The following is a 25,024-nucleotide window of genomic DNA, read 5'->3' as shown; positions in this document are numbered from 1 at the left end:
CCCACCTGCCACAAACAAATCCAATGTGGTGGTGCAGAGCCATTGACCCACACCATCCTGAAGAATGACACTAGCTCAGTGTTGTATACTGGCCTTACTCTTGGTGTTTTCTTTGACCATGTAGCATTTCTGCAAAAATCCTTAACGGCTAACTTCAAGATGCATATCACTGATCAAATACTGATAACCTTGATGAAGCCGAATCTACTCCAGGGTGATTTTGCTGAACGCTTTGCTGTGTCCCAGGGAGCAGTGAGCAGAATCCTTTCCAGTTGGATTGACACAAGTGAAGGAGCACATGAGGATCTACATTCCATTACTTCCTAGGGAGATAATCTAGAACACAATGCAGACCAGCTGTCTGACGAGGATGTCACAAGCACGAGAAGGATAGCAAATGTGCGTACACATGTTGAGAGTTATCAGACGACACGTGTTCAAAATCCTCTCCCAGACTGTTCCCATCAACCTGACACACAAAATTGACAAAGTCATTAGAATCCGTTCAGCATTTGTTAACATGCAGGGTGAGATCATCCATGAGGATGCCGACTAAACAGTGAGATTGTTCATACAACTGAAATGTAACTTTACACATTATATTTTTATCCACATAAGATACTGTGTGTGTGTGTGTATATATATTCAGTGGGCAAAAAAGTATTTAGTCAGCCACCAATTGTGCAAGTTCTCCCACTTAAAAAGATGAGAGAGGCTTGTAATTTTCATCATATGCACACATCAACTATGACAGATAAAATGAGGAAAAAAATCCAGAAAATCACAGTGTAGGATTTTTTATGAATTTATTTGCAAATTATGGTGGAAAATAAGTATTTGGTCACCTACAAACAAGCAAAATTTCTGGCTCTCAAAGACCTGTAACTTCTTCTTTAAGAGGCTCCTCTGTCCTCCACTCGTTACCTGTATTAATGGCACCTGTTTGAACTTGTTATCAGTATAAAAGACACCTGTCCACAACCTCAAACAGTCACACTCCAAACTCCACTATGGCCAAGACCAAAGAGCTGTCAAACGACACCAGAAACAAAATTGTAGACCTGCACCAGGCTGGGAAGACTGAATCTGCAATAGGTAAGCAGCTTGGTTTGGAGAAATCAACTGTGGGAGCAATTATTAGGAAATGGAAGACATACAAGACCACTGATAATCTCCCTCGATTTGGGGCTCCACGCAAGATCTCACCCCGTGGGGTCAAAATGATCACAAGAACGGTGAGCAAAAATCCCAGAACCACACGGGGGGACCTAGTGAATGACCTGCACAGAGCTGGGACCAAAGTAACAAAGCCTACCATCAGTAACACACTACGCCGCCAGGGACTCAAATCCTGCAGTGCCAGACGTGTCCCCCTGCTTAAGCCAGTACATGTCCAGGCCCGTCTGAAGTTTGCTAGAGAGCATTTGGATGATCCAGAAGAAGATTGGGAGAATGTCATATGGTCAGATGAAACTAAAATAGAACTTTCGGTAAAAACTCAACTCGTGGTGTTTGGAGGACAAAGAATGCTGAGTTGCATCCAAAGAACACCATACCTACTGTGAAGCATGGGGGTGGAAACATCATGCTTTGGGGCTGTTTTTCTGCAAAGGGACCAGGACGACTGATCCGTGTAAAGGAAAGAATGAATGGGGCCATGTATCGTGAGATTTTGAGTGAAAAACTCCTTCCATCAGCAAGGGCATTGAGGATGAAACGTGGCTGGGTCTTTCAGCATGACAGTGATCCCAAACACACCGCCCGGGCAACAAAGGAGTGGCTTCGTAAGAAGCATTTCAAGCTCCTGGAGTGGCCTAGCCAGTCTCCAGATCTCAACCCCATATAATTTTTTTGGAGGGAGTTGAAAGTCCGTGTTGCCCAGCAACAGCCCCAAAACATCACTGCTCTAGAGGAGATCTGCATGGAGGAATGTGCCAAAATACCAGCAACAGTGTGTGAAAACCTTGTGTAGACTTACAGAAAACGTTTGACCTCTGTCATTGACAACAAAGGGTATATAACAAAGTATTGAGATAAACTTTTGTTATTGACCAAATACTTATTTTCCACCATAATTTGCAAAGAAATTTATTAAAAATCCTACAATGTGATTTTCTGGAATTTTTTTCCTCATTTTGTCTGTCAAAGTTGAAGTGTACCTATGATGAAAATTACAGGCCTCTCTCATCTTTTTAAGTGGGAGAACTTGCACAATTGGTGGCTGACAAAATATTTTTTTGCCTCACTGTATTTCCTGTTTAATCTGAATCATTTTAATGGTCTTACATTTGAAATGTACTGTAACTTTGCCTGTTCCTGATAATTACAGGCATCCACTAGGTGCCACTATCATGCCTTCTAAAATCTATTTAAAATACATTTTCTTCAACACCAACATGTCTAACAGACCAAGAAGGAAGACAACTGTTTATCAAGTGCCACACTGTTTTGTTCATTTGTGACCTTGAAAACCAAACCCAGAATCAAACTGAAAACACATTTTAAACTCTTGGAGATGAGTTACGGTATGCTTAGGTAAGTTCATGGAGTGCCATATGAGAAGAAAGAGCTATACAAGGTACAATAAATATATGTATAAATCATAAGGAGTTATCCTTAGCCATTAGATAAACATGTATGAAGCAAGCTGTACAAGGCAAGACAAAAAAAACAAGAAGAATTATGCAAATATTATCAGGTAAATGTGCACATGAAGAGAACTGTGCAAAAAAACAAAACACCAAGAGTTATGCTTCGATAATAAGGTGGAGCTGACAGAGTGAGCTTTACTAGGCACAAAATAAGAACTATTCAAAAACAAAGTATTATGACCCAAGCCCAGATACCACAAATGAACATGTTTGGAGCACAGAGTTAGTCTGCCTGACTGGAACTCCTTGGCAGCATATCTGTGAAATAGAATGCCTTCAGTTTAGGGATAACATCATCAGTTCAGCCAGGCTCACACAGTTCAGTCAGACTCACACTTCTTAGAGTTTAACACTCCATCGGGGCTTGCAGAAAGCCATGGCTCTTGACACTCACTACTGTGCCTCTACTCTCCAGACTAAACCCACAGCTCTCTATCCATGTGTAGGCCACCTGCTTGTTCTCCTTGCCATATGTGGTTGCTGAGTTCCCATGGAACCTTGGGAAGAGATGGTCCTGCACAAAGTTGTCAGGATTTGCAGATTGCAGCTAGCTAGCTAACGTTCGCAAAACGACAAGAATGCCACAACGGAAGTCCTCCACAAAACAGAACATTCAGACATTGTTTTTATGTTGTTATGTGTTAATAACATTTAGACTACGTTACCCAGTATAACCGATGTGAAATGGCTAGCTAGTTAGCGGGGTGCGCGCTAATAGCATTTCAATCGGTGACATCACTCGCTCTGAGACCTTGAATCAAATCAAATGTATTTATATAGCCCTTCTTACATCAGCTGATATATCAAAGTGCTGAACAGGAACCCAGCCTAAAACCCCAAACAGCTAGCAATGCAGGTGTAGAAACATGGTGGCTAGGAAAAACTCCCTAGAAAGGCCAAAACCTAGGAAGAAACCTAGAGAGGAAACAGGCTATGACGGGAAGTAGTTGTTCCCCTTGCTCTGCAAGCGCTGTGGCTTTTGTGACGCGATGGGTAACGGTGCTTCGAGGGTGGCTGTTGTTGATGTGTGCAGAGGTTCTGGTTCGAGTCCTGGTTCGAGTCCAGGTAGGGGCGAGGAGAGGGACGGAAGCTATACTGTTACACCAGCAGGCTATGCGGGGGACAGGTGGTTGAAGAATGCCTTGCATGGCTTAACATGGAGTTTTCTAGCTGAAGTATATGTTCATTCAAAGTAGTTAAACGTTGTCATTATACAAGGAACAAACATATCATGGTGTCAGATTGGTAGTAGCTAAGACGAGACAGAGAAAAGAAAGGAGTAACTGCAAATTTCAGAGAAGAAAATTGAACATTCTCCCACAAATCAAGTGACATGAGTAGTCGAAGATGCTAGCTTGCAAGAGTGAGGGCAACGAGCCGCGAGAGTGACAGCAGCGAGAGCGAGGCTGCATTGGAATCTGTTGACGAGCAAGTTGATGAGCAACATACTGAAGTAAGAGAAATTGACACTGTTCCTGTTCTCTGTCATGGATAGGCTTAGTCCTCCTACTCCTATGCAGTTAGCAGGCAATCTAGCTGACAATTGGAAACGTTTCAATTAGAGACTCAATATCTATCTAGCAGCCAGTGGTGCAGGGGGGGATGATAACAAATGGAAAGCTTCCATTTTTCTGCATGTTATTGGAGAGGATGCATTGGACATTTACAATAGCTTTCAGCAAGACGAGGCAAACTTGACATTGACTGTGCTAATGGCTAAATATGAGGAGTACTTTGTACCAAGCCAGAATGTCACGTTTACCAGAAGAACACAAAATATGTACTGATGACAAAATTACTCCAGTTGTGCCTGTATGCAGAAAAGTTCCATTTGCACTGAGGAAAAAGCTCAAGGACGAACTCGGACGCATGGAAAAGATGGACGTCATCACAAAAATGGATGAACCTACAGACTGGGTAAGCTCACTGGTTATTGTGGTGAAAAAGAACGCCGATCTCAGGATATATCTAGACCTGAGAGATCTCAACAAAGCAATCAAGAAAAAGCATTTCAAGTTTCTAACCAGAGAAGAGATAATGTCGCAGTTTGCTGGAGCAAAGTGGTTCAGTAAGCTTGATGCCTCATCAGGATTCTGGCAAATGAAGCTAGATGATGCAAGCTCAAGGCTATGCACATTCAACACACCTGAGGTTAGGTACATATTTCTTCATCTACCATATGGGATTCTCTCAGTGCCAGAGGTCTACCACAAGACAATCCACATTATCTTCGAGCACATTCGAGGAGTGGAGGGCGTTCTGTTGGTTCTATGTTGTCGAGGGCGTTGTACCTTTTCGATCGTGCCATTCCTGTGTTGGTGGACTTTCCTATTAAAACACGCTTCTCAGACATCCCTGCTCTCCTGCGCCTGACTCCTACACCTGCCACCTAGATGCAACAGTATCACACCGCTCCACTCAGATGTCTTCTGGAACAGAAAAACAAATGGGAATGGTCCCATGAACAGGAAAACTGCTTCAAAAACCTATAGAAGACAATCACAGAAGAGCCAGTGCTCATGTTCTATGATCCAGAGAAAAGCACAAGGAATTCTGCAGACGCGTCACAGTTTGGCTTGGGAGCAGTACTTCCTCAGCTGCATGACGACACATGGCAACCCGTCGCTTATGCGTCCAGAGCCTTGACAGGCGCAGAGACAAGGTATGCACAAATAGAGAAAGAACTACTGGCGAGCACATACGCTTGCGAAAGGTTTCACCAATACGTCTACTGACGAGACTTCGAAGTAGAAACCGACCACAAACCATTGGTGTCAATCATGTCTAAGCCACTGAATGATTGTCCAATGAGAATCCAGAGAATGTTGATCAGACAGCAAAAGTATTATGTGAAGATGATCTTGATCCCGGGAAAGTTTATGTTCGCCGGCGACACTCTTTCTCGAGCAGTCGACAAGGAGAGCCTCGACACACAGAAAAACACTGAGGTTCAGGCCTATGTTGACATGATCGTATCATCACTTACGGTGTCTTCTGAGAGAATGGAGAAGATCAAAAGAGAGACTGCAGCTGACCAAACAATGACAGAGTTGAAAGACACAACACTGATAGGATGGCCCACACAGAAAAACAACTGTCCAAGGAGAATACAGGATTACTGGATGTGCAGAGCAGAGCTCACCGTTGTGGATTACATAGTGTTGAAAGGCAACAAGATTGTCATTCCCATAACACTACGCAAAGAAATGCTACAGAAAATACACAAGTGGTAAACGGCGAATACGATAAGTAATGTGCTGACCAAGAATGAACCAGGAAATCAGCCAGACCACTGCTTCATGTGAAATGTGTTTGACCTACAGGCCAAAGCAGCAAGCAGAGCCGCTAATGCTTCATCCAGTACCCAACAGACCCTACTACAAAGTTGGAGTTGACCTTTTTGACTGCAATGGCAAAAGTCACACTGTTGTTACCGACTACTACTCAAACTACCCTGAAATAGCCACACTGCCAACTACTTCCAGCAGAGCTGTAATCACCTACCTGAAATGAGTCTTTGCAAGACATGGGGTTGCGTCTGAACTGTACTCGGACAATGGCCCGGAGTTCTCAAGTTCAGAATTCTGATCGTTCGCTAATGACTTGGGATTCCGACACAACACCTCCAGCCCCAACTACCCAATTTCCAATGGCTTAGCAGAGAGTTCAGTCAAAATTGTCAAAGGTCTGATGAAAAAGGCACACGATGGAAAGGAGGATTTCCTAAAAAATATGATGATCTACCGCAGCGCACCGCTGCAGAACGGACTTTCACCTGCACAAATGTTGATGGGACGTCGCATCAGAACCAACCTACCCAATCAATGAGGACTTGCTAACACCCAGAGGTGCTCACAAAGTCAAACTCGAAGGGAAAACAGAAAGACAAACAAAAACAGCGACACGACAAAAGTGCAAGACACCTACCTGAACTGATGGCATGTTATGCAGGTTGATTAAACAAATGTGATGTGACGTGTAGTTACATGGAAAAGCAGTTTTCTTTTAAAGGAAAGAAGATGTGTTGTTATGTGTTAATAACATTTAGACTACGTTACCCGGCAGGCTATGCGGGGGGCAGGTGGCTAAAAATTGTGTTTTCTAGCTGAAGTATATGTTCATTAAAAGTAGTTAAACCTACGCCCGGTTTGTCATTATATAAAGAACAAACATAACAGTTTTGTTTCCGGGTCCTTAAATAAGGTGAATCGCCTCTCCCAACACAAGACGGAAAGGACAAGACATGGGTGTACTGACTGCTTATATGTAGACACTTAATTGGTCCATTCTCAATGTTTGTACGTTTACGGACGTGGCATTTAACGGAAGTTTATTATATCCACCAATTTAAATAGAGGTCATATGGATTAGTCTAGTTTGCAAACCCCTTTGTTTGTTTCGTCGTCCTTAAATATTGGCCAAATTGATTATTTTGTGTGTGAGTGAAGGAATAAATGTGTACAGAAGTAGAAAAGAGAAGTAAAGAAGTCAGAGAACTTTGGGATGTTATGAGGCTTTTAAAATTCATTATGATATTCTCTTACCTGTCAATCATCCATTGTCCCATGGATTTTATGCAATATTTACAATGCATGTCTTTCAAGCTTCCATTGGTTTATAGATTACCTATTTCTAGACCAGATATGAATATTCTCATTTCAAAGGTCACACTTTATTGCACATGTGATGTTCTGTATACTCAAACCAATTCTTACAATTGAGAGCCTGTCTATAGTCACATTTTGGGGAGGAAATATCAGCTTCTGACAGCACATTATAATCGTCCAAAACAGATTCATCCTACAATATATTAAGCATGGGAACAAAGTAGTCTACCCAAGTTAATTAAAATATAACCTAACTGTTCTGTTCTCAAGAACTGCTCAGAGTAACTCATCGGCTACAGCAGGTAAGGTGACCAAGTATGAGCCAAATGTCTAAAGGTGTTCTTGTGTATACTTTGGAAATGTATAAGGACATTTAAAACATGAAAGTTGAATGTCTTGAAAGTTCAAGCTCTGTGGTCAATTGAAAATTATGTGGAGAGGATGGGTACAGAACTTCAACTTCAAACAGTAAAATAAAGTGCTGTAACTGTACACAGAACTGTCAATTGTTGTCTGTTGCACTGGTTTACTACTACAGTCTACATGTAGTCTAGTATGTAATAGTCTAATCATGTCTCAAGGGTCATTGTCAATAATTAACACATTCTTTCAATGAAATAAGATCGAGAACGAATAGTTTGGATAGAAAACAACTTTTGGAAAGAGTGTACTTAAAAGAAGAATGCAGTGGCTGTGTGACCTGATTTTGTTGAAGCCTCTTCCCAATAGCTGAACAACTGTACATGTGCTACTTTACGGTGAAAGGCATGTTGTTCAAACTTCTTTGTCTACTGTAACCACAGAGAATGATAGAGGCCTCGAGTGGCCATTTTAGCATGGGCAGTGTCATTGAGGGCGTCCACCATGCTTCAGGCATTTTAAAGTATACAAAGTAGTCAACTGGGTCGGGATTCGTATGAGTTGTAGCCTCAATGGCACTGCCCATGCTGTCACAGACACTTATAATTGTCTCATGTCTGTTGTAACTATCTCTTCAGGGTAGGATATGGCAGCATATATATGACGATTACATGGGGCGGCAGGGTAGCCAAATGGTTAGAGTGTTGGACTAGTAACTGAAAGGTTGCAAGTTCAAATCCCCGAGCTGACAAGGTACAAATCTGTCAGTTAACCCACTGTTCCTAGGCCGTCATTGAAAATAAGAATTTGTTCTTAACTGACTTGCCTAGTTAAATAAAGAAAAAATAAACATCAAGGTTCATAGGTTACATCAACTAATGGGAAGTAAGAAAGCATAAAATCAACAACAAATGTACAAAAATCATGTCTTAAAATACATTCCACAAAGGATACCAACACATTCCACATAGGCTGCCAGGAGACTGATTTGTGCAGAATGTGATATGGTTCTTTAGCTCTCGGGAAGAAGCATCCTGGGGGGGGGCATTTTTCAATTGAGGTGAACCCTCAGGGTACTGTAAATCACATTTAATTAAATTCTATTGACATGCTTGCTTTATTGACAGGTGGCGTTTGAAAACTCCAAGTTCTAAAGATGGTACCCCCGCTTTGCTTTCAACACCTCAAACAATACTGGGCCATGTACAGGTTAAGAATGATAAGGAAAAGCTGCTTGACCCAAATTAAATTACTTGGCTTTGATACTAGACTGTGTCATTCTTCCAGACCTCCAGTAGATTTGATCGGTATCAACAACCCAGCAGAAACAATCAATGGGAGAAAATACAGAGACAACCATCAGACCAGTCAGATGCCTCTTTCTAAAATCAACCACATCTTAAAAGCTAATGAGTACAGTTATAAAGTCAATGGATATGATGGACGAAACTCTGTTAACTCAATTTTAGGGTTAGATAGTAACATCTTGGCATCAAATGCTCTGAATGAGGACCGCAGGAGTGCAGCGACTTGTCTCCAGAGTAGGGGAATGCTTTTGGGGGTTTTCGATGGACATGCAGGTTATGCGTGCGCCCAGGCAGTCAGTGAAAGGCTCTTCTACTACATTGCTGTGGCTCTACTCCCAGTGAAGACCTTAATGGACATTGAGGATGCAGTTGAGAATGAAAGGCCGGTGTTACCCATGCTACAGTGGCACAAGCACCCAAATGACCATACCAGCAGAGACTCTGGGAAGCTTTACTTCAACAGCCTTAGGACATACTGGCAAGAGAGGATCGATCTAGAGGAGGATGAGGACAGGGACGTCCAAATGGCTTTGATGAATGCATTCAAGAGGTTGGACAATGACATTTCACTTGAGGCCCAGGTGGACTTTGGGGTCCCCTTTTCCCACTTCACCCCTCTTCGGGTGGCTCTGTCAGGGTGCACAGCATGTGTCGTCCATGTGGATGGAGATGACCTGCATGTGGCCAACCTGGGGGATAGCAGGGCTGTGCTGGGAGTCCAAGAGGAGAACGGGACATGGTCAGCACACACCATCAGTAACGACCACAATGCCCAAAACGCAGACGAGTTGCAGAGGGTTCTATCGGAGCACCCTGCGCTCGAACACAAGACGGTAGTCAAACACGACAGGCTACTGGGCCTCCTCATGCCCTTCAGAGGGTTCGGAGACATGAAGTTTAAATGGAGTGGTGAAATGTTGAACCGGGTGTATGAAACAAGACCAGACATCTTCTCTGCCAATGAGTTTAAGATGCTCCCACCTAACTACCACACGCCACCATATCTCATTGCTGAGCCAGAGGTGACAATCCACACACTGAGGCCAAAGGACAAGTTTCTGATCATGGCAACTGATGGACTATGGGAGCTGATGCACAGGCAAACTGTGGTGCAGGTCATAGGAGAACATCTGACTGGTCTACACTGGCAGAAACCTGTATCTGGGCTGTCTTTCACACTGGGACAGATGCACAGGTTGCTCCAGGAGAGGAAAAGCAGAGCCATTTTTGCTTTAGAGGATGAGAACTCTGCAACACATCTGATCCGACATGCTTTAGGGAGTGATGGCTTTGGTACTGTGGACCCAAGACGCTTGTCGAAAATGCTCAGCTTGCCTCAGGACCTGGCAAGGATGTACAGGGATGACATAACAATTGTTGTAATCCATTTAAAGTGCCAACATGTAAGCCAATTAAAGATCAGACATTAAGGGGAATAAGGGGCTCTATTTTTGGCTGGCGCTAAGAATGGCGCTCTTGTCAAACTGGGGCTCTGACATTTTCCAAGAGAGATGTGATGATGCTTGTGACCCTCATATTTTGAAATATTTCAGTTGTTTTCTGTTCTATTTGATTAGAAAGTCCTCTGTAGGCTTACCAACTATAACGAAGCCGAGTTCAACAGCAATGCTCCATTGCGTCTTTTTTATCCTGGCTATGTATACGCCAAGCAGCCTATCAAGATTTTTTTATTTTTTACTCGTGAGTGCAGTTTTGGAGGTTTAGACAATTTTCACACCTGCATAGCCTTCTTCATTTTGCGTGTTTCTGTATCTATCCCCATTTTCACATATACACCCCAGCTAGCACAGTGGATCTGGGCCGATTCCGGCTGAGAGTCGGGGCACTCGGCTGAGAGTCAGTCTCGGCTGATGTCATGTGGGCCAAGTCTGGGCCGCCTTCGGCAGTATTACTTATGACTAGGATGTGGGGATTGAGCTCAGGCCGATTCCGGTGAGAGTTATCTGGCCCAAATGTATATTTTACTTGGGGCTCCGGGCCGATTCCGGTGTGAATTATCTGGCCCAAATGTATTACTTGGGGCTCGGGGCGATTGGGGCTACTCTCTGGCAGATAATTACATGGGCTGCTTTATATAATTAACATTTCATTATTTATTTTTCCATATTTCCTCAGTTTTTGTGATCAAAAAATACCTTTAACATTTAAATTGAATTCTTTTAGAGTCCTGTGTAGTATTTTGATACTTTGTGCAGGGCAATTGATAAGCATTAAACACTTTGTGGATTGAGCCTCCCGAGTGGTGCAGTGGTCTAAGACACTGTGCCGTGACTGGCCGTGACCGGGAGACCCATGAGGCTACGGACAATTAACCCAGCGTCGTCCGAGTTAGGGGAGGGTTTGGCAGGCCGGGATGTCCTTGTTCCATCGCATTGTAGTGACTCCTGTGGCGGGCCAGGCGCATGCACGCTAACATGGTCACCAGGTGTATGGTGTTTCGTCTGACAAAATGTTTTTTTGTGGATGGGTATAAATTTACATGTATAAAAGGTATAATAGTAATATTTAAAATGACAAATCTGGTAATTTTGTATAACATTTTTTTTATTTGCAACGGGCTGCTTCTAGGGGATTCTGGTAAAATGCCGGCAAAGTCAGCTGAATTCCGATAGACGGAAACGGCCCGACGTACTTAGCTGATTCTGAGCAGTCATTTATCTTGACACCGGGCCGATTCAATCAGTTCCAGCCCCCCGGAAGAGGCTTCTGGGCCGATTCCTCATTGATAGCTGGGGCTCATCCAACATATTTACATTGTTCAGTCCTATAATACCATATCAACAGCAGATATCTTGCCTATTGAGTATGTACCTCACATATACAATACAATTTTTAGAAGCACAATATTTTTACTTTTGGAGATGCGTGAATGTAATGTGTAAAATACCAACAGTACATGATGAAGCCATCTAGAACAGTGTGGACTGCAAACGCCAAACATATTTAGCAAAACTGGATGCAATTCTACTGTTGCTATTATTCGTTACTGTATGCTATTTAATAAAGGCATCAATCCACTAATATGTGAATATTCCGTGCCCTCAAGCGAAATTTGAGTTGATGATAACGCAAACCGTCAACAGCATACACAACTTGAGACAACCGCGAATCAGTATTACAGTTTTTTTTATCGCTTTGGTACTATTTTCAAGTATGTGGTGAATTTTCAAAACTCTTAGTACAAAACTCCAAACGGGTAACACTTGTACTAGCCACTCTTACATTCAAAACCTTTCATTGTGCATTCATTTTCTTTGTAGACATCTTTCACCACACATCTATTGATCCAAAACATATTTTTACTGTGAAATATAATGAGTACATTGGTTTATTCACCAAAACAGAATATAATGCCATCAGAGGTCTTTTCACAGTCCCCAAGTCCAGAACAGACGATGGGAGATGCACAGTAATATGGAACTCTACTCATATCACATCTATTCCACATCACTATTCCACAAGTAAATCATGCAAGCAGTAAAATCTGATCAAAAAACAGATAAAAATACACCTCATGGAACAACAGGGAATATGAAGAGACACACAGTCACAGACACACGCATATGACAACATGCGCACTATACCCACATGTAGACATGGATTCTGTTGCAGATATGTGACAGAGTAGTGGCCTGAGGGCAAACAGTTAATGTGTTGTGAAATGTATTGTAATGTTTTTAAAATGGAATATAACTGCCTTAATTTTGATAGACCACAGGAAAAATAGATGCTGCATTGGCATTTGTAATAAATAATAATACATATTAGATATTTTGAATTAAGTTATTGTAATAACCAGTAAATCCAACAGCAAAACATTATCTATATTGGCCTTTGAAAGTAGTATGCTACAGCACTGTAAATTACAGTACATTACACTGTTTTCAAATTAGGCAATAAACGAACTACCCATACAAATTTACTGAGCATCACATTTCCATAATTATCATTAAAGACATCTTTCACGATGTAATCAAATGAAATAAATTAAACTATGTTTAACAGGCACTAGTTTGAATTAAGCCTGTCTCGAGCCTTTGGCCATAGGTGCTTATTGAAATCACAGTAAATATCCTCATTGTTCATGCACCTGGGAAAAAATATTTTGGCCTGGTGAATCTAAGCCTGAGATAGATCTTGATTGAAGTCATTGCATGCCTCATCCATGGCCTGAAGGAGGGTGGTACACTCATGGGGATGGCAATCATACAGTGCATTCGGAAAGTATTCAGACCTCTTGACTTTTTCCAAATTCTGCTGTGTTACAGCCTTATTATAAAATGGATTGAACAGCCCCCCCCCCCATCAATCTACACACAATACCCCATAATGACAAAGCAAAAACAGGTTTTTAGAAATGCAAATATCACATTTACATACGTTTTCAGACCCTTTACTCAGCACTTTGTTGACACACTTTTGAAAGAGATTACAGCCTCGAGTCTTCTTGGGTATGACGCCACAACCTTGGCACACCTATATTTGGGTAGTTTCTCCCATTCATCTCTGCAGATCCTCTCAAGCTCTGTCAGGTTGGATGGGGAGCATTGCTGCACAGCTATTTTCAGGTCTCTCCAGAGATGTTAGATCGGGTTCAGGTCCGGGCTCTGGTTGGGCCACTCAAGGACATTGAGACTTTTCCTGAAGCCACTCCTGGGTCATTGTCCTGTTGGAAGGTGAAACTTCGCCCCAGTCTGAAGTCCTGAGCGCTCTGGAGCAGGTTTTCATGAAGGATCTCTCTGTACTTTGCTCCGTTCATCTTTCCCTTGATCCTGACTAATCTCACAGTCCCTGGCATTCAGGCCAAAGAGTTCAATCTTGGTTTCATCAGAGCAGAGAATCTTGTGCCTTTTGGCAAACTCCAAGTGGGCTGTCATGTGCCTTTTACTGAGGAGCGGCTTCTGTCTGGCCACTCTACTACCATAAAGACCTGATTGGTGGAGTCCTGCAGAGATGGTTGTCCTTCCGGAAGATTCTCCCATCTCCACAGACGAACTCTGGAGTTCTGTCAGAGTGACCATCAGGTTATTTGCGCTTCTCCCTCGATTGCTCAGTTTGGCTGGGTCGCCAGCTCTAGGAAGAGTCTTTTTTAGTGGTTCCAAACGTCTTCCATTTAACCTGTCTAGGACATACATCCCGCTAGGGGAACGTTTGGCCGGAAATTGCCTGATATGTCATTATTAAAAGTAGGGGGGTAGCCTTAATAGGTTTTAAGAATGATGGAGGCCACTGTGTTTTGGGGGACTTTCAATGCTGCAGACATTTTCTGGTACCCTTCCCCAGATCTGTGCCTCGATACAATTCTGTCTCTGAGCTCTACGGACAATTCCTTTTACCTCATAGCTTGTTTTTTGCTCTGACATGCATGGTCAACTCTGTAAAACTTTTTAGACAGGTGTGTGCCTTTCCAAATCATGTCCAATCATTCAAATTCATCACAGGTGGACTCCAATCAAGTTTTAGAAACATCAATGGAATGTTTCTAGGCTGATCAAAAAGCTGATCAATGGAAACAGGACGCACCTGAGCTCAATGTTGCATCTAAATACCTATGTAAACAAGGTATCTGTTTAAAAAAACAAACATTTGCAAACATTTCAAAAAAATATTTAGAAATATTATGGGGTATTGTGTGTAGATTGACGAGGCTTTTTTAAATTTAATCAATTTTATAATAAGGCTGTAACGTAACAAAATGTGGAGAAAGTCAAGGGATCTGAATACATTCCGTCTTGTAATCGTGTATTGTATCTTACAATATTGTACTTACAGTGCCTTCAGAAAGTATTCAGACAATGTTTATTTAACCTTTATTTTAACTATGCAAGTACGTTAAGAACAAATTCCTATTTACAATGACGGCCTGCCAAGGCCAAACCGTAACCCGGATGATGCTGGGACAATTGTGCGCCGTCCTATGGAACTCCCAATCACGGTCAGCTGTGAAACAGCCAGGAATCAAACCAGGGTCTGTAGTGACACCTCTAGGACTGAGATGCAGTGCATTAGACCACTGCGCCACTCGGGAGCCCCTAAAACGTTTTCCACAATTTGTTGAGTTACAGCCTGAATTTAAAATCGATAAAATTGAGATTTTTTTTGTCAATGGCCTACATACAATACCAAAGTGGAATTATGTTTTTCCTTTTTACAAATTAATAAAAATTTAAAGCTGAAATGTCCCAAGTCAATAAGTAAGTTGTTATGGCAAGCCTAAATAAGTTCAGAAGTAAAAATGTGCTTAACAAGTCACATACTAACTCCATGGACTCACTCTGTGTGCAATAATAGTGTTGAACATGCTTTTTGAATGACTACTTCATCTGTATTTGTATTTATTATGGATCCCCATTAGCTGCTGCCAAAGCAGCAGCTACTCTTCCTGGGGTGCAGCAAAATTAAGGCAGTTAATACATATAATAATTTTAAAACATTACAATACATTCACAGACTTCACAACACACTGTGTGCCCTCAGGCCCCTACTCCACCACTACCATATATCTATATTACTAAATCCATGTGTATGTATAGTGCATATGTTACTATGTGTGTGTGTATATATGCATGTGTCTGTGCCAGTGATTGTGTTGCTTCACAGTCCCCGCTGTTTCAAAAGGTGTTTTTTAATCTGTTTTTTTTTTATCTGTGAAGGGACCTCTTGTGGCATGTCTTGTGGGGTATGCATGGGTGTCCGAGCTATGTGCTAGTAGTTTAGACAGACAGCTCGGTGTACTCAACATGTCAATACCTCTCATAAATAAAAGTAGTGATGAAGTCAATCTCTCCTCCACTTTCAGCCAGGAGAGATTGACATGCATATTATTAATATTAGCTCTCTGTGTACACCCAAGGGCCTGCTGTGCTGCCCTGTTCTGAGCCAATTGCAATTTTTTTTGTGGCACCTGACCACACGACTGAACAGTAGTCAAGGTGCGACAAAACGAGGGCCTGTAGGACCTGCCTTGTTGATAGTGTTGTTAAGAAGACAAAGCATCACTTTATTATAGACAGACTTCTCCCATCTTAGCTACTACTGCATCAATATTTTTTGACCATGACAGTTTACAATCTGGTGTTACTCCAAGCAGTTTAGTCATCTCAACTTGCTCAATTTCCACATGATTTATTACAAGATTTATTGAGGTTTAGGGTGTAGTGAGTGTTTTGTTCCAAATACAATGCTTTTAGTTTTGGAAATATTTAGGGCTAACTTATTCCTTGCCACCCACTCTTGAAACTAACTGCAGCTCTTTGTTGAGTGTTGCAGACATTTCAGTTGCTGTAGTAGCTGACGTGTATAGTGCTAAGTCATCCGCATACATAGAAACTCTGGCTTTGCTCAAAGTCAGTGGCATGTCATTAGTAAAAATTGAAAAAAGCAAGGGGCCTAAACAGCTACCCTGGGGAATTCCTGATTCTAACTGGATTATATTTGAGAGACTTCCATTAAAGAACACCCTCACCCTCTGTAACTCTTTAGCCACATTACAGCAGGGGGTGTAAAGCCATAACACATCCGTTTGGGGGCTGCATCATGTTATGGGTATGCTTGTATTCGTTAAGGACTGGGGAGTGTTTCAGGATAAAAAGCACATGTAAAATCCTAGAGGAAAACCTGGTTCAGTCTGCCAGACACTGGGAGATGAATTCATCTTTCAGCAGGACAACAACCTAAAACACAAGGCCAAATCTACACTGGAGTTGCTTACCAAGAAGACAGTGAATGTACCTGAGTGGCCGAGTTACAGTTTTGACTTAAATCTACCTACAAATCTAAGGCAAGACCTGAAAATGGTTGTCTAGCAATGATCAACAACACATTTAACAGCGCTTATGAAAGAATTTTGAAAATAATAATGGGAAAATCTTGCACAATCAGGGTTTGGAAAGCTTTTAGACACTTACGCAGAAAGACTCGCAGCTGTAATCGCTGCCAAAGGTGGTTCTACAAAGTATTGACTTAGGGTTGTGAATACTTACAGTACCAGTCAATATTTTTGATACCACTACTCATTGAAGAGATTTTCTTTATTTTCACTATTTTACACATTGTTGGATAATAGTAGACATCAAAACTATCACATTACACATGTTATCATGTATAAAAGTGTTAAACAAATGAAAATGTATTTAGATTATTCAAAGTGGCCACCCTTTGCCTTGATGACAGCTTTGCATTCTCTCAAATAGCTTCATGAGGTAGTCACCTGGAATGCTTTTCCAACAGTCTTGAAAGAGTTCCCACATATGCCGAGCAGTTGTTGGCTGCTTTTCCTTCACTCTGCAGTCCAACTCATCCCAAACCATCTCAATTGGGTTGAGGTCGGGTGATTGTGGAGGCCAGGTCATCGGATGCAGCACTCCATCACTCTCCGTCTTGGTCAAATAGCCCTTACACAGCCTGGAGGTGTGTTTTGGGTTCTTTTCCTGTTGAAAAACAAATGATAGTCCCACTAAGCGCAAACCAGATGGGGTGGCGTATCGCTGCAGAATGCTGTGGTAGCCATGCTGGTTAAGTGTGCCTTGAATTCTAAATAAATTCACTGACAGTGTCACCAGCAAAGCACCATCACACCATGCTTCACGGTGGGAACCACACATGTGTTATTTCATAGTTTGGATGTCTTCACTATTATTGTACAATGTAGAAAATAGTAAAAATAAAGAAAAACTTTTGACTGTTACTCTATGTAAATTCGATATTTCTCTATTTCATTCTCAATAAATTTGCTAACATTTCTAAAAACATGTTTTCACTTTGTCATTATGGGGTAGTGTGTAGATGGGTGGAGAAACAAAAATATATTTAATCCATTTTGAATTCAGGCTGTAACACAAGAAAATGTGGAATAAGTCAAGGGGTATGAATACTTTCTGAAGACACTGCATGTATTGTTGTGGTCTGTTTGTGACTCACTTGATAGGAGCATGGCACGAGCAACACCAGAGTTGTGGGTTTGAATCCAACTGGGGTCACATACCACAATGGTGGATTGTTGTCACTTGGATAAATGTGCCTGCTAAGTAAATTGCATATATTACAGTATTACAGTACTGTATTGGCCAATTCAATTTTAGGAAAGCAGTGTGGAATTTTTGGATTATTTGCGTATTGATATTGTGTTACTGCACTGAATGAGCTAGAAACACAAGCATTTCGCAACATCAGCTAATCTCTGTATGTAACCAATAAACTTTGATTTAATTTGTTACATCCAGTGCATCTCTAATCTTTTCAATATCCAATTTTTTAAACATTTACTGTGACGTTAAATCATCATAGCAATCATCATAATAGTACATTTGAGGAAATTACTTTATAGATTCATGTATTACAATGTGAAACATGTATTTCTAGATGAAACACTGATTAAGTTGTGAAAAAGTGACTGTGATTTGGTTTGATGTACTTAGTCAATTGAAAATGTGCTTAGAGTTTTAAGCAACTGCCTTCTCGATAATCTGTTTTGAGTTTTTGTTAAGAGTTGTGAAAATTGCACCAAAGTGATAAAAAAACTGTAAGCCATAGAGGGCGTTCATTGGCCTGGAAGTGGTCAAGCAATCGTCAAACTAACTATTGTGCCCATAATTAACCCGCTTTGAAAATAGCAAATATATTTGACACCCACAACTCGACAGTGCTGCAGTAAGATTGACCATTGCGCTAGGTTTGTTAATATATATACATTGGGGAGAACAAGTATTTGATACACTGCTGATTTTTCAGGTTTTCCTACTTACAAAGCATGTAGAGGTCTCTAATTTGTATCATAGGTACACTTCAACTGTGAGAGACGGAATATAAAACAAATATCCAGAAAATCACATTGTATGATTTAAGTAATTAATTTGCATTTTATTGCATGACATAAGTATTTGATACATCAGAAAAGTAGAACTTAATGTTTGGTACAGAAACCTTTGTTTGCAATTACAGAGATCATACGGTTCCTTATAGAGATCCTTCAGGTTTCGGGGCTGTCACTGGGCAATATGGACTTTCAGCTCCCTCCAAAGATTTTCTATTGGGTTCAGGTCTGGAGACTGGCTAGGCCACTCCAGGACCTTGAGATGCTTCTTACGGAGCCACTCCTTAGTTGCCCTGGCTGTGTTTCGGGTCGTTGTCATGCTGGAAGACCCAGCCATGACCCATCTTCAATGCTCTTACTGAGGGAAGGAGGTTATTGGCCAAGATCTCGCGATACATGGCCCCATCCATCCCTCAATACGGTGCAGTCGTCCTGTCCCCTTTGCAGAAAAGCATCCCCAAAGAATGATGTTTCCACCTCCATGCTTCACGGTTGGGATGGTGTTCTTGGGGTTGTACTCATCCTTCTTCTTCCTCCAAACACCCCGTGAGTGGAGTTTAGACCAAAAAGCTCTATTTTTGTCTCATCAGACCACATGACCTTCTCCCATTTCTCCTCCGGATCATCCAGATGGTCATTGGCAAACTTCAGACGGGCCTGGACATGCGCTGGCTTGAGCAGAGGGGCCTTGCGTGAGCTGCAGGATTTTAATAATGTGTTACTAATGGTTTTGAGACTGTGCTCCCAGCTCTCTTCAGGTCATTGACCAGGTCCTGCCGTGTAGTTCTGGGCTGATCCCTCACCTTCCTCATGATCATTGATGCCCCACGAGGTGAGATCTTGCATGGAGCCCCAGACCGAGGGTGATTGACCGTCATCTTGATCTTCTTCCATTTTCTAATAATTGCGCCAACAGTTGTTGCCTTCTCATCAAGCTGCTTGCCTATTGTCCTGTAGCCCATCCCAGCCTTGTGCAGGTCTACAATTTTAGCCCTAATGTCCTTACACAGCTCTCTGGTCTTGGCCATTGTGGAGAGGTTGGAGTCTGTTTGATTGAGTGTGTGCACAGGTGTCTTTTATACAGGTAACGAGTTCAAACAGGTGCAGTTAATACAGGTAATGAGTGGAGAACAGGTGGGCTTCTTAAAGAAAAACTAACAGGTCTGTGAGAGCCGGAATTCGTACTGGTTGGTAGGTGATCAAATACCTATGTCATGCAATAAAATGCAAATTATTACTTAAAAACTATACAATGTGATTTTCTGGATTTTTGTTTTAGATTCAGTCTCTCACAGTTGAAGTGCACCTATGATAAAAATTAGAAAAAAAATAGAAAAACTTGCAAAATCGGCAGTGTATCAAATACTTGTTCTCCCCACTGTATATATATATATTTGTATTTTTATTATTTATTGAACCTTTATTTAACTAGGCAATTCAGTTAAAAACAAATTCTTATTTACAAGGACAGCCTACATAGAGTCCAGTTTTGCTCCAAATTCATACCAAAGCTTAATTACAGTAGAATCTCAGATAAGTTGGTAATGGACGTTGTTCGTAATACTGAAATGTTTGTTACTTTGAAATAAACAGAGTACATTTTGTGGGAAATTCTTAAATTGTCTAAACATGTTTTAACTGTTTAGCCGAATATTGTTTTTTCACAAGTTTTTTTTCCTCACACAAAATGTTTCACCCCACCAGTTTTGGTAAAAAGATGAGGGATGGGGCATGACAGTTGAACTAAGCTAAGTTATATTCGCAGATTGCCCCTTTAAAGCAACCTTTACATTAGTCTGTTGCCTACAGAATATTTTTAATAACATATCGATATTGCCTGTTCGGCTGACCAGTAAATCAGTAACTCCGAGTTTTGGGATTCTTTGGGATTCTATATCTAATCAGCATTGACATTTTTTCCAATTAAGTTTTTGATTTTCTTCGAAGTGTATATATTTTGTGGGTATATTATGTATGCTTATACCAAATGGGAGGATCATAGAATGATGTGCTTACAGACAGTATTGAGCAAGGAAAGAAACTACTTGAGTGTAACTAAAATACATTTTAATCAAGGTCTTTATAAAATCTAATTTTGATTAGAAAACATATACTGAAAAACCAAATGGTCTCTAAACGACCACAAATGAAATCAGTCATTACGTTTCCAGAGCTCATGGAGCTCAATCAAACAGACTCCAACCTCTCCACAATGGCCAAAAATATTCTGATGTATAAACAAAACGGCAATGTTTGAATTTTATTTTTTCTTTCCAAAAAGATTCAACATCCTCTTTTCTTATGTCTGGGTATCTACAGTTGAAGTTGGTAGTTTACATACACCATAGCCAAATACATTTAAACTCAGTTTATACAATTCCTGACATTTAATCCTTGTAAAAATTCCCTGTTTTAGGTCAGTTATGATCACCACTTTATTTTAAGAATGTGAAATGTCAGAATAATAGTAGAGAGAATGATTTATTTCAGCTTTTATTTCTTTCATCACATTCCCAGTGGGTGAAAAGTTTACATACACTCAATTAGTATTTGGTAGCATTGCCTTTAAATGGTTTAACTTGGGTCAAACGTTTCAGGTAGCCTCCCACAAGCTTCTCACAAGAAGTTGGGTGTATTTTGTCCCATTACTCCTGACAGAGCTGGTGTAACGGAGTCAGGTTTGCAGTTCTCCTTGCTCACACACACTTTTTCAGTTCTGCCCACAAATGTTCTATAGGGTTGAGTTCAGGGCTTTGTGATGGCCACTCCAATACTTTGTTGTCCTGAAGCCATTTTGCCACAACTTTGGAAGTATGCTTGGGGTCATTGTCCATTTGCTACCAAGCTTTAACTTCCTGACTGATGTCTTGAGATGTTACTTCAATATATCCATATACTTTTCCTACATCATTGTGCCATCTATTTTGTGAAGTGCACAAGACCCTCCTGTAGCAAAGCACCCCCACAACATGATGCTTCCACCCCCGTGCTTCACAGTTGGGATGGTGTTCTTCGGCTTGCAAGCCTCCCCCTTTTTCTTCCAAACTTAACGATACTCGTTAAGGTCAAACAGTTCTATTTTTGCTTCATCAGACCAGAGGACATTTCTCCAAAATGTATGATCTTTGTCCCCATGTGCAGTTGCAAACCGTAGTCTGGCTTTTAATGGCGGTTTTGGAGCAGTGGCTTCTTCCTAGCTGCTGAGCAGCCTTTCGTGTTATGTCGATATAGGACTTGTTTTACTGTGGATTTTTTGTACCCGTTTCCTCCAGCATCTTCACAAGGTACTTTGGTGTTGTTCTGGGATTGATTTGCACTTTTCGCACCAAAGTACGTTCATCTCTAGGAGACAGAACGCGTCTCCTTCCTGAGCGGTATGATGGCTACGTGGTCCAATGGTGTTTATACTTGCGTACTATTGTTTGTACAGATGAACGTGTTACCTTCAGGCATTTGGAAATTGCTCCCAAATATGAACCAGACTTGTGGAGGTCTATAATTTTTTAAATTTGTTAACAAGAAATTTGTGGAGTGGTTGAAAACCAAGTTTTAATGACTCCAATCTAAGTGTATGTAAACTTCCGATTTCAACTGTAAGTTGTACACTTCATCAGGGACAACATGCCCATCAAAGCTTTCAAGCACAAGAATGTATGAACTCTTAGACTGGCTGAAACTCCACCCTCAATGCCCAACACATGTTTGGACGTGGCTATGCAAGTAAAGCTTGGATTATTTTTTGCATATGGAAAGCAAAAATTTTTTTTTTTACTTCATCTACTAACAAAATAAAAACATACTGCCATAACTTGCAGGAATGAAAAAACGACCACAGACTGTAAAATGTCAAATTTTTTAAGAGAAAATTGAAGGGGAAAAAAATCTATTATACAGTGTCCCACCAATCTGGGTTTTTCATGTCTTGCTGTGAGAGATCATCAGTGAGCAAGAGGGATCAGGAGCTGGGTAGCCTTCACAGAGTCAGGGAAAAGGTTGTGATATGTTGGGAGAGGGACGTATGCCGCTGTGATCATTTTACCTGTGAAGAAAATGTTAAGGATATTATGACAGTTTAGAAAAAAACATATATATTTTTAAATGACTGCGTCAATGACAATTCATAATTGAGTACCATATTCTTTAGTCAGTCCCTCTTACCTGCAAAATATCGACCATGTAATGCGTTTACTGCAGCCATGGCAGCAGGAACGGATGGACATTTCACATACACGTTGCCCTAAAAAAATTATAATAACTTTATTGAGTTGCTATTTAAGACAGCAACCATTTCAAAACCATTCAAATACACTTAAAAGTCTTACTTCAGTGGAATTCTTGTCAACGTATATGTGCACAACTCCTCCATGTTTGTTGCATTCCTCAATGACATCATGCTGAATGTCAACATCCCAGCCTGGGTTATCTTCACTGTAAAATCAGATGGGAAATTATCACCCACAAATAACATCTTAAGGTCTAAGAAGTCTTAAGTTTGTGTACTTTCATCAGCTGGCCTCCTTGGGATACGAATATGCTAGATTGAACAACTTGATTAAATGTTAAATACTTACGACCGAGGGTTGAACATGTTAGACAGCTGGAAACAGTGTGTAGCAAGTGGCTGTGAGGGTAAGTTCATAGCTGTATTCATGTTCATATTCATGGCAGGATTCATGGCAGCTAAAAGTAAAACATTTTTTTAAATTTAAGTATAAAAATGCATCATATAACATTAAAATAACTAAACTATGTGCTAGAAATGTTACATTTATTAATGTTCCTTATTATTTATTTGTTCAATCCAGCCAAATTCTAACACGAGTCTCACAACAGACCAGCTCGTCACACCAAATCAACCAATCAGTGTCTAACTTGCAAACCAACAGATTTGATCAATGCTGGATGATAATAGCTCAAATAGCTCAGAGAAAAGCAATAATGGCAGTCAGATAGCCTTGTCCAATTAATCATAATTTTATTACCTGATACAGCGGCCATGGCACCAATAGCAATGGCCCCACCCATCTGCAGGGCTTGCTGTGCTGCTGGGGGAATCTGCAGTCCCGTGCCTGAAAGACAGAAGACATTGGGCTTGACATTCGTCCTTGTTCACACTTTATGATACGGTTCTTAAAGCTATATTATGTAGCTTTTAGTATTTATTAATGCTCAAAAGCTATAATAAGTCACCAATGTGATTAATCTGTGATAATTTTGCCCCACCAGCCTGCCTGGAAACCGCTCCATTCATTTTCCCTGTCGGGTCAGTATTCCCACCAGATTTAGTGCTGCACATACTGAATAACGTAATGAATGATGAGATCCACTATGAGCTCAGCTGACACAATTTAATATATTTGGGCTTTTGCTAGTGTATAGCTTACAGTTATGGCAGCTGCGCAATCAAACCCAAAGAAATTGGGAACTTTGGAGAGCCAACAGGCAAAAACGGAAAACACTATTAATATTTTTTAACCTTCATTGAACTAGGCAAGTCAGTTAAGAACAAATTCTTATTTACAATGAGTGCCTACCGGGGTAACAGTGGGTTAACTGCCTTGTTCAGGTGCAGAATGACACATTTTTACCTCGTCAGCTCTGGGATTCGATCCAGCAACCGTACAGTTACTGGCCCAAAGCTCTAACCACTAGGATACCTGCCACACCAAAATAACCTTAGAAACCAGCCCAAAATTACCAAACCTCGGATTTGCATTCAAACTGGGCTAGCTAGCTCAACTCAAATCTGACCAAGACAAGATTTATTTTCTGTTGAAAAGATATTGGCACCCTTGCACTTTTTTCAAATAATGCACAATTTCTTCCAGAAAACTATTGAAATTGAAACATATGTTGGTATCCACATACACTACTGTTCAAAAGTTTGGGGTCACTTAGAAATGTCCTTGTTTTTGAAAGAAAAACATTTTTTTGCCCATTAAAATAACATCAAATTGATCAGAAATACAGTGTAGACTTTGTTAATGTTGTAAATAACTATTGTAGCTGGAAATGGCAGATTTTTGTATTGAATATCTACATAGGCGTACAGAGGCCCATTATCAGCAACCATCACTCCTGTGTTCCAATGGCAAGTTGTGTTAGCTAATCCACGTTTATCATTATAAAAGGCTAATTGATCATTAGAAAACCCTTTTGCAATTATGATAGCACAGCTGAAAATTGTTGTGCTAATTAAAGAAGCAATAAAACTGACCTTCTAGATACTAGTTGAGTATCTGGAGCATCAGCAATTGTTGGTTCGAT

The 25,024-nt window shown here is 40.9% G+C and overlaps 2 protein-coding genes and 1 long non-coding RNA gene across 7 annotated transcripts in view; 2 read left to right on the top strand and 1 right to left on the bottom strand.

The window, feature by feature from the left end:
• Nucleotides 1-7,361: 7,361 nt before the first annotated feature.
• Nucleotides 7,362-25,024, top strand: part of LOC116374184 (uncharacterized) — a 33,891-nt gene continuing 16,228 nt past the window's right edge. Inside the window, exon 1 of the long non-coding RNA XR_004209975.1 lies at nt 7,362-7,560. This is a non-coding gene — a long non-coding RNA (uncharacterized LOC116374184). The remainder of the gene's footprint in view (nt 7,561-25,024) is intronic.
• LOC109891484 (pyruvate dehydrogenase [acetyl-transferring]-phosphatase 1, mitochondrial) lies at nt 8,749-11,270 on the top strand. Its single transcript, XM_031824687.1, has one exon. The coding sequence runs from the start codon at nt 8,775-8,777 to the stop codon at nt 10,353-10,355; it is 1,581 nt and encodes a 526-aa protein (XP_031680547.1). The 5' UTR covers nt 8,749-8,774; the 3' UTR covers nt 10,356-11,270.
• LOC109890767 (RNA-binding protein 39) overlaps nt 21,003-25,024 on the bottom strand; it is a 58,166-nt gene continuing 54,144 nt past the window's right edge. For all 5 annotated transcript variants that reach the window (XM_020482787.2, XM_031824686.1, XM_020482785.2 and 2 more), the window contains 5 exons: nt 23,740-23,826; nt 23,329-23,437; nt 23,080-23,185; nt 22,916-22,994; nt 21,003-22,796 (listed from right to left, as the gene is read on the bottom strand). In XM_020482787.2, the coding sequence (XP_020338376.1) occupies nt 22,696-22,796; nt 22,916-22,994; nt 23,080-23,185; nt 23,329-23,437; nt 23,740-23,826 (482 nt within the window). In that variant the 3' untranslated portion in view covers nt 21,003-22,695. The remainder of the gene's footprint in view (nt 22,797-22,915; nt 22,995-23,079; nt 23,186-23,328; nt 23,438-23,739; nt 23,827-25,024) is intronic.

The sequence above is a fragment of the Oncorhynchus kisutch genome, linkage group LG5, assembly GCF_002021735.2.
Source record: "Oncorhynchus kisutch isolate 150728-3 linkage group LG5, Okis_V2, whole genome shotgun sequence".
NCBI classification, from domain to species: domain Eukaryota; kingdom Metazoa; phylum Chordata; class Actinopteri; order Salmoniformes; family Salmonidae; genus Oncorhynchus; species Oncorhynchus kisutch.
Note: the sequence above shows the minus strand (reverse complement) of the source record. Positions and strands in the feature narration are given on the sequence as shown.